This window comes from Puntigrus tetrazona, chromosome 1 (genome assembly GCF_018831695.1).
Source record: "Puntigrus tetrazona isolate hp1 chromosome 1, ASM1883169v1, whole genome shotgun sequence".
NCBI classification, from domain to species: Eukaryota; Metazoa; Chordata; class Actinopteri; order Cypriniformes; family Cyprinidae; genus Puntigrus; species Puntigrus tetrazona.
In genome coordinates this window covers 13441222-13451429 of record NC_056699.1, presented here as the reverse complement: position 1 = coordinate 13451429, position 10208 = coordinate 13441222, and the positions used below count along the sequence as shown (strand labels likewise).

The 10208-nt window shown below is 37.5% G+C and overlaps 1 protein-coding gene across 3 annotated transcripts in view; it reads left to right on the top strand.

Annotated features, from left to right (window-relative positions):
- Nucleotides 1-266: 266 nt before the first annotated feature.
- The window catches only part of lcorl (ligand dependent nuclear receptor corepressor-like), a 16947-nt gene continuing 7005 nt past the window's right edge, over nucleotides 267-10208 (top strand). For 2 of the 3 annotated variants that reach the window (XM_043250221.1, XM_043250215.1), the window contains exons 1-6: nucleotides 267-386; nucleotides 1949-2014; nucleotides 2116-2195; nucleotides 2441-2570; nucleotides 4501-4713; nucleotides 4997-5069. In XM_043250221.1, the coding sequence (XP_043106156.1) occupies nucleotides 290-386; nucleotides 1949-2014; nucleotides 2116-2195; nucleotides 2441-2570; nucleotides 4501-4713; nucleotides 4997-5069 (659 nt within the window). In that variant the 5' untranslated portion in view covers nucleotides 267-289. Of the gene's footprint in view, nucleotides 387-1948; nucleotides 2015-2115; nucleotides 2196-2440; nucleotides 2571-4500; nucleotides 4714-4996; nucleotides 5070-5743; nucleotides 10145-10208 lie in introns of those variants that run through there. The other variant, XM_043250226.1, reaches the window with a different exon arrangement.

The window sequence follows — 10208 nt, the reverse complement described above, 5'->3', positions numbered from 1 at the left end:
GTAATACTGGTAAGAGAGTTATAGATGCAGACACGCCAACTTAACCGTACAGCGTTAAATTAAACGAAACGCTGGCATTCAAATACGCTGCATTCAGCTGATCGAGCAGCAACTAACTTAAACAGCGCACAGCAATCTTACAAAATAAATGCAGCATACTGGGGCTTGTTTACATCGCTAAGCCCCGCCCCTAGCATTTCTGACACGTGTCAATCAACCGGAGGCCGCGATATCGATGACGTGCGGTGACGTCACGGTCATCCTCAGAGCCGGGGGGAAGGCGGACAGAATGGCGACCCAGTGCCGGAGCTCCAGATGCACGGCCGAAAGAAAAGGATTCCGGCGGGAACTCGACTCATGGCGACACAAACTCATCCACTGTGTCGGTAAGATTAATCTACCCCGTGCTCGAAGAAGCCGCCTTCGCGCAACGTTAGTTCCGTACGCGGGCATATCGCACCATCCGTCCTCTCAGTGTCGCGCTCGGTTTCTTTTTCTCTCGGTTCTCGCGGAGCTCCCTCCCCCCGCCGCCGCTAGCTCTCGGAGTTGCTAAGCGAGCGTGTGTCAAGTTCAAAAATAACATTTACATAGAGCCGTGGTCCGCGCGAGCCCGAGGTGGCCTTTGTAGCTAACAGGAAAAAAAACGGCCAAACGAGCTCTGTCGGCTCCATTTTCTTTGTCTCTACTTCTTGATTCCTCGATAAACGAGTTAGCTTTGCACTCACTGACCCCTTCTGCACCGAATACCGATGTACAAACGACCGCGTGATTATATTATAATAATAGTTCATCGCTGGGGTCCGGTTTTTGAATCACTTGCGTGAATTATTTGGGCTTTTGCCGCAAAAGGTTGACGAGATGTCCGAAAGTGGTAGAGTTATAAGAAGTCATTAGAGAGTGTTTCTTTTGTAAATTGCGGAGCGTTTTTGTTGTTTTGAAAACGGGTAACGTCGAATAGATACCCAGCTTACTGTTTTTTTTTTTTAATGACTTGGTACAACTGTATTGTTTTTAACGCTTAGGTTGGCAAAGTTCACGGTCTTCAACCTCCGGTTTATTGTGAAACTGTTCACATGCATTTTTATACACTGCTGTAAATAGTGCTATATATTGATTTTGTACAAACATGTTAATGTTCGTACGAGTTAAAACTAGTTTTTACTGCAACAGAATACAACTGATCTGTAAAATGTTTAATAGATTTGTTGTATGGTTTCAAGGGTTGGATAGAACCGAGAAGGTCAAGGCCTCTGAGGTTTTTAAGGGTAAATGCAGAAACTCTGCGTGTTTTAGAATGGATTTTTTACGATAGGGTGGTTCAGTAAACATGTCTAAAATGTTTTGCGTTATAAAATGTCATTTGTGGCTTTAATGCTATGAAAGAAAACCTCATGCAACTAAAATATTGATTAGTATAAAAATATTTTCAGAATGGTGACATGAGGGTGGGCTTTTGTGTGTTCTTTCTAAGGAAATAATGTGCAGCTCTGAAGGGCCTCATTCATCCATACACACAGCAGCACTGCAAATATTGACTTTTTCTCACTTTTATATAAATGAGCTGTAATAATATTTACACTTATCATAGCATTACGACCACTTGATCTTTTTTTTGTACATAGGCCTATACTTGCAACTAATAATTTTATGTGCAGTGAGTATTTGCTTTTGCTGATAAATGATTTCATAGAATTATATATTGCATGTAAAATGAATTTCCACAATTGTAAACAAAGAATGCTTTTGCATTTGACCTTTTTAGCTTTTAACAAAACCATCAAACAGCCATCGCTCACTGATCTGTAGGTTTACGATACATGTTTCTTTGTTGCTTTCTTAAAAAAAAAATCGTGTATATAGATAGTGTGTGTATATAATAATTTTTTTTTATACAAATTACTATTAAAATTGTATTTTTTTAATTTTTATTTTATTTATTTTTTTGCAGGGTTTGAAAGTATACTGGAGGGAATATATGGACCAAGACTGCTCCAAGATCTCAATATATTTGATGGTGAGTTTTATGCTTTATGTGTGTAATATCCATCCATGCTTTGTCTCAGAAAATGTAGCTTAGCTTTTTGGCGCTGGTGATTATTTATGATTCTCCCTCAGAGTGTGAACCGGAGACAGTGGATGATTGGTCCATGAATGCAAACTGCTCTTTTTGCAACCTGCAGCTGGAGAAACTGAATGTAAGTCAAGTTTCAAAAGCCACAGAAAAGATGTTTTTTGGGTGGGGGGTGTTCATGCTTTGACCTCTGTATTAGTTGCAAATAGTTGCAATGATTAGCAGCTGTTGTTCTGTTTAGTGCAGTCTCTCTCTAATTTATGGTTAAATAAGTAACTAAGGACAACTCAAGTGTGTGAGACTTTAGGTAATACTCGTATGGGCTACATTTAACGTGTGAGTAACTAACTATTATTTTTGGTGACATAGGAACACTCTGCCGTGGCCATGCCTGGCTCGCCACCCCCTGCTGAAACCCCCCCACCTCAGGGCCTGTCCACCTCTGATAAACTCCAGTGCCAAGCAGACCGATTCCTCCACGCTATATTTCGTAAAAAGGGTGAGGAAAAAAGGTTTTACTTTCATTATCCACAGGGAGCGAAGTTATTGTGACGGCTGTCCTGGGCAGTTTTTTTTCCTTCTCAACACCTGGTCTGTTCTGGTAGGTTTGCGGAGGGCTTAGGGAAAATTAGGCTTAATGCAATAAAATTCAGCTTACCATTAAACTCTGTAGTGTAGTATTACTCCGTGCATTTGTTTACAGTGAGTTTACACTAAAGATTCACAAATAAATTAGATTTTTTTTTTTTTTTTTTTTTTTTTGCAAAAATGTTACTTAAACATTTAAAAAGACAGTTTCTACATTAATTGTAGACATCGTTAATGTGACATCAAATTATTACTTGTGTTTATGGTGAGAGAATTAATCCCAGATGATTTGTTTTCTTAAACCCATCTTTTTTGTGATGCTAATTCTGCAGTGACCGGACTGTTTCATTTAAGGCAGTAGTTGTGAGCTTTTAATGCTCCAGAAGTGGCACCTAGTGGCAAAGAATGAATTTGCATTTTCATTCATAAAACATGTGGCTAGGGATTAGTTTCAGGATGTTTTCATTGATTTATTTTTTCATTGGACACTTCAGCTTAGTGATAAGGTTACTCTCACAGGACACTGGACTTATTCGCAATCACGAAGTACAGTACATTATTTGCTTTAAAGTCTTACAGATTAAGCATTTCAAATGTGAGGTGTTCTGATGTGCTCTTTAAGTGTACACTTGAAGCACTCGCTCACCGATCTTGACTGAAGAACAGTTGCTTTAAGAATCAGTGTGTATATAGTTAAGCCACCCTTATTTTTATTTTTTACCCTTTTATTTTACCCTTTGTTTTTGAAAAGGAAATTAATTTGGCTGTACTGCTAAGACAACTTGCAAAATATTAAAACCAACATGATAAAGAGTCATGGTAAAATTGTCATATTTCTAAGATTTTTTTTTTTTTTTTTTTGGCAATCTCGCCAGCCCCTAATTTCACGATGGTTGTGTGAAGTAAGGTTGGGCCGGCATTGTAATAATTAGCATTATTGACATAGAGAGCGGCAGGTATATTAGGTAGAAGTTACCTTAGGCCCGACCGCATAGATCTAATATGTCAATGTGTTTGGTAACACTTTATTTTGATGGTCCCTTTTGAACATTTTGTTGATAGTAAGTAACTTTACACCTACATGTCAACTAACTTTCAATTAGAGTATTAGTAGAGTGTCCGATTTAATCTGTCAACTCTTTATTGTGATGGTCAACGTATTCTAACCCTGCCAGTGTACTAACACTATAGTGAGAATAAGGAGATATTTAGATGCAACTTTATCTTTCAAATCATAGCCACAGCTGGCCTTTTTTTTTTTTTTTTTTTTTTTTTTTTTTTTTTTTTTTTTTTTTAGCTGGCTAAAAACACTTTGGTGCATTAATTAAATATTTATTGTTAAGCATTTGGCTTATTAGTCTAATAGTAAGATATTTGAATGAAGTGTTTTCTGAGCTTTCCTGACTCCATCTCCTCATAGACATGCCTTTAGAGAGAAGTGTTTATCATTAAGTAAATATTTTTATATAGTTTTTTTAATTGATTTTTTATTTTCTTTGAAAAGCTGGACAAAACAATACAAAGCACATTTTGGGTGTTTATTCAATAGTGGAAAAAAATTGCCAAATATATGGGGAAAATGCGAAGACCTGTAATCGGCCTTCAGTGCAGTGTTTAATTTTGTTTGCCTTATGCACTTTTATTGTAGCATTAACCAGGTTATCGCTACCTAAGTAATAAATTACATGTCAGATTTTGATTTTGAATGATGCAAGTTCAGTTAATCAACTCTTAAGTTCTTGAAATTCATTGTTTTGCATTGATATATTTGAAAAGTAGATTTTTTTTAAGGAACAATTGGATTCGTTCTTCAACTAGATTTGTTTTGTTCAATTTCCTAGAATTCCCTCAGAGCTGTGATACCAGCATACCATTGGTGGCACAGGAGTTGATGCGCAAGATGATTCGGAGGTTTGCCTTAGAGTATGCGTGTAAAAGCCAGGCTCACGAGGGCCTGAATGGTCTAAGTGACACACCTGAGCTTCTCCCTCATCAACAGGACCTTGATGGGCCTCTGGATCTCACCATCAGCCGAGCTTCTCAGGCCCTCCAAGGTAATCTAGGTTTTTATTCATGGAAATCACAACAGTATTCCCTTCAAGAGACAAGGTTCTGGTGTTTGTAGTTGTGCAATATTTGATTACTGTTAATATTCAGATACTTTTTTGTTCTTGGAGAATCTGGTCTATTGATTTTCATTAATTATACTTATCATTGCAACTCTCAAAGTAACGGTAAATTTACAGAGTGTGTAAATATTTCATTACTTGCAATGATTCTGTGCATTTCTCTTAAACTTGGTATTAATTGTTTTTTTTCATGGATTATCTCTCATAGTTGATGAAGTGCTTGACCTCTCCAAGAAAAACACATCAGCAGAAAATGAAACTACTCAAAGAAAGGTTTCAAGGTGAGTACTTCAGCTTTTGTTCACCAAGTTATGTGCTTGACTGTTTGTTCATCCTGCCGAAGCCAAAGAAAAGTTTGGTACTAAAATGGTAACATTTTGAACCCAGTAATATTGAATAGTTTTTTTTTTGTTTTTGTTTTTTTGTATCCTGATTGTTTTGGGTGAACAAACTTTGATGTGTTTTATGTATAATTTAGTGGTTGTTTTGTTGCACTGCCAAAGGGTTGACTCTTTTCTAACTTGTTGGAAGGTAACGTCACATTTGCCAGCAGTCAGGGGCTTTACTTGTTCCTTTGTACCGCCTGTATTTATTCGTTTGTTTATTGATCTATTCGTTGATTTATGCAATATTATTTTCACATGAGAAATAGATACCAGAGTCATACAAAATGCATCTTCATTGCAAAGATACTGGAAGTAATCCCATAAGCGCTTGTCTTTCTCCACACAATTGTCGAGAGAACTGTCCTTCCAAGAAGTATCGTTTGCAACCTAAGGCCAAAAACAAAAAGTGTTTTATACCCAAACAACTCAAAGGCTTTGTGTTATACAGACAATTGAGAAGCGAGTGATGTTACCAAAAGACAAGGCAGTAAAGGAGTGGACCCTGAGTGCGTCCTGTCATTGGTCCGCTCACCCGTTCGTTTCTCATCCTCCCACCCACCTCCCCTTAGGAGACCAATCAGAGAGGACTATTTGGATCGCAGCTCTGAGTTTGCAGAAGGTTTGCTCTCTAAAGCCTTGAAAGATATTCGGTCTGGATCACTGGACATTCACAAAGCAGCCATACTATACGGGATACCTCAAAAAACCTTACAGTTTCAGACAGAGGCCTTATTACCAGAGTGGAAGGCAAGGGAAGCATCGGTTTCCGGCGACAAGGGCACAGAGGCAGTGTGCCCAACCAATGACACTCGACTTGTCCTGCAGAAGGTAGCAGCGTGGGCTCGCTCGCAGTCAGAGCAGTCCGAAGTAAGAAAATGTAAATTGACGTCACCAGAGCACACAGAGCTAAAGTTTCCGGCAGCCGTGACTGCCTCGTCATACCTTCACCACTTAACCTTGCAGAGGATGGTCTCGCAGCTACGGGAGCAGAATGACGGGACTTTCACCAGTACAGAGCCAGCCACATCTCCTCAGAGTCCTTCCACTGGGCCAGCTGTGCACATCCGAATCCCTCAGGTACGCTTCAGTGCTCAGCCCAAAGCCCAGCTGGATCTGGCTGGTCTGGTGGATGTTGTGTACCAAGCCAACAAAGCCTCTGATGGCTCCACTGCTTTCCACAAGCTGAAGACCATTCTCCCTAAACAGGGCTTGATCGAAAGCCACTCTGGCCTAGAGTCACGTCTACTCCAGGGTGACCTGCCTCCACTGTGTCTGAACATGAAGAATGGGAGCATTGGCGGGAGCGTCACTGGAAGCATGATTGACAGCGGAGATGATGACCGCCGAGACAAGCAGCCACGGAAGAAGCGGGGCCGTTATCGGCAGTATGACCACGACATCCTGGAGGAGGCCATAGCCATGGTGATTGGTGGGAAGATGAGCGTGTCGAAAGCTCAGGGCGTCTATGGGGTGCCACACAGCACTCTAGAGTACAAAGTCAAAGAGCGAACGGGCACGCTCAAGACCCCACCAAAAAAGAAGCTCCGTCTTGCTGAAGCAGAAACCTCAGGCTCCGGAAAGTCAGGGACAACAACCAATGCCTCATCTACTGCCTACAAACAGTCTTAACTCAAAACCAAAACCTCAACTATTTCCTAGAGATGGTTTTAACTAAACATCGCCTAAACTACAGCCAACAAGGATTTTTTTTTTTTTTTTTTTTTTTTTTTACATGCAGTTAGGACCTCATTCAGACTTGGAAGACACACTTGAATCCTCAACCACAGGTTAAATGGTACATTTTATCAAGTTAAAAAACATGCCTTTAAAAAAAAATCTATTCAGGGGTTTCACTGTGGATATCTATATGAATATATATTTAAAATATTGTAAAGCACTGTTGATTTTGAAGTTAATTACTCTTTTAAAACTAAGAAATATAATATTCAGGTTTTGTTCATACATAAGCTAATCTCAGCTTAACGATTGTTGTATGCAGCTTTCACACTAATTAGTCTTTGTAGTGGTTGGCCATTTCATTTGAAGTCTATCGACAGTATTTTTTAGGGTGTCTGTTTGACAGCCTGGTGACAGCATGACTGTAACATCTCTTTTAACTCACCAGTGGGAGATGTCCATCCTTTTATGCAATGGGTAGATATAGGTACAAGTTTCCACTCCAGCAAAGGAACAACACTATTATGTAAATAGCACTTTTGGACTACTATGCTTATTGGCAAGTTATTGTATAACATAGATAATTGTATCAGTTTCATAAAGTATTAATGAAGTACATTAATCAGGACTGTTGCCAGATCATTGGAGTGAAAGCTTGGACCATCTCAGGCTTTTTGTGGATGAGACTTCCCTTATTCTGCACTGATAGTGTTTTTATTTGTATTTATTTATTTTCTGTAAGTTCAGATACTTATGTACACACACACACACACACACACAGACAAAACATTGCTTTCTTTTTTAGTCTTGCCCCTTTACACTTTTTTTTCCCTGCAAATCTGCTCAGCACATCATATGGGGTAAGTTGGAAATGCAGTGTAATGCATGTCAGAATAATGCACAGGGGGAAAAAAACGCTTAAGGGCAGTCCCAGTGAATGTTTATTATTTATATTGGATAATGGATTATTTTTCAGTAATTGGAAATACTGAAATCATTATTCAATATTCTCTTTGCAGGTTTGAATTTCTTTTTTTTATAATGTTATGTTGTTTCTCAATCTAAAGACATCCTTGCATTATCTGTCTGCTGAAACCAAAACAGTTCAGGGTCATTTTGCCTTTCCACTTACACACTCCATGAATGAAGCTGTTCAGAGTAGACTGCTGCTGAACTTGGATCAGAATTTTTCCTTGTCCACATTTCATGATGCACTTATCATGACTGAAATGCAAAGCCTGATTCAAGTGCTACTCTGAATTGCTCTGTGGTTTTTATTATTATTATTAATATTATTGTTATTATTATTATTTTGTTCGTTGTTCATGCTACTGATTACTATAGCTTTTAAAGGCTTATACAACTGTTTAATTACATGATACTGATAATTCAAGTCCGTATTTATAGCATTTTTTTCCTTTTACTGAATTTAAAAGCTTGTATAGTGGGAATATAAGATTCAGTTGCACTTTACAAAAATTGCACACATACTTGTGATACAGGTTATTGTTTTGTACTTGCTATGAAAAAAATGCCATACACTGACTTTGAATGGCATCCTTTTTTTTCATTTATCTGATTCACAAGTATTCTTGTAGTGCTTTGCAAAGTGTAGCTGAAATGTACATTTTGTGATTTGAAGCTTTGAAAATATTAACATTCTGATCTGCAATGTTAATGTGTTTATCTTTGTGTTGTGAATGTTCTGTAAATGGTTTACCTCTTGCTGATCCTCAATTTTTTTCTCCCTACTCCCTAAAAAAACAAAAAAAAACAAAAACAAAAAACAGATTTACTGATATATTCTTAAATTTTAATGTTCAAGCATTTATCAAACCACCCTGAATGTTCTTCATATCTCTTAAAATAACACAGTGCCTGCTCTTACAGCTACTGCTCAGTTATTCTGCAGGCCAGTAGCAGTTTTACATAAATCTTTGGAAACGAAACGAAACAAACAAAAAAGTATTTATATACTACTGTGGATTGTATGTAAAATCTGCATTGTGGATTTATATACGGTTACCATAATTACCAATGTAACTTCAGTTTTTCTTTTTTGTGGGGGGGTGTTTGATATGTCACAGGCACATTTTCACTTTTAATGTAAAGGGTGGATTTTTAAAGTCATATACATGTGTTGTCAGTGATGTTCTCATTTTCATTGAGATATGTTTTGGCTTCCTTTGGGGGCATACCATTCTGTCATTTCTCTTCTATGTTCTAACATTTATTAACATTAATGTCCTGTATAATTTCAGTCCAAAAAACATTGTTATTCTCAGGGTAACAACAGTCCTATTGAAACAGAGCATGATCGTGTTAAAACTGTTCTTTTATATCAAAATAAGGGCCTTTAGGATTCTGTTGTAGAGCCAAATATGGTTCATCCAAAGCTAATTTGTTTTCTCCCATATTATAGGGACAGTTTATGTTCAAGAGTGGTTATAGAAAGGCATAAAATTCTTTCACTTAGATTTTACCCCCCCCCCCCTCCGAACAGTTTGGCTTGATTATAGTTGGATCATTTAAAGAGATCAATATCACCAATTTAGGCCTTTCTAAGTAATTTCATATTCATAACGGGTGCAGGATATGAATCATTTTGCAATCAGTTATTTATGCATACATTTGTTGCACTAATATTGTTTTGTATTGTTCCCTCTAATTCTTATATCTAATTGTATGTGTTGTGTTATTTCTTTCAGTGTAATCAGAATATGAAGTTTAAATGTTGTGTTAGTTTTGTGTTGAAGCACTTTGTTGCTCTTGCACATTGATATGTGAAATGCTTTACTGCACTTGCATGCATAAGTGAGTTTCATGTCCTGTAATGTTCCTCAACATGTGAATAAGGCTAATCAAAGCAAGAATTAAATTAATAGTAGTAAGATGGAAATACTGAAGGCATATTACTCAAGTGTGTTTGAACTGTCCTACATTTAAAACTCTGCAGTTTATATACTTTTTGAAACCTTCTCTAACTTTCCCCTCCACCCCTTAACAAATTTGTGTTAAGCCTTGGAGTTTCAATTTTAAAACAGATGACATATTACCTGCAAATGTTGGTTTGTAAGTAGTTCTGTCAGGAAACACACTGATACATCAGGAAACAACATTTTTCAGGTTTGATTAAAATAATTAAATATTCTGTATGGTTTTCCTGAGTGTAAGCGTTGCTACAATCGCCATCCTTTGCCTTCGAGTTACCAATAAAAAAAAATGTTCCATGTAAAAAGTTGTTTGTACTTTGTACATTTCTAATTTGTGCATAAACTTGGGAGAAGCTGAAAGAGGTGGAATATTACTTTATTTGTTCCATTAACATGCTTTTAATTCTGCATATATGTATGGATG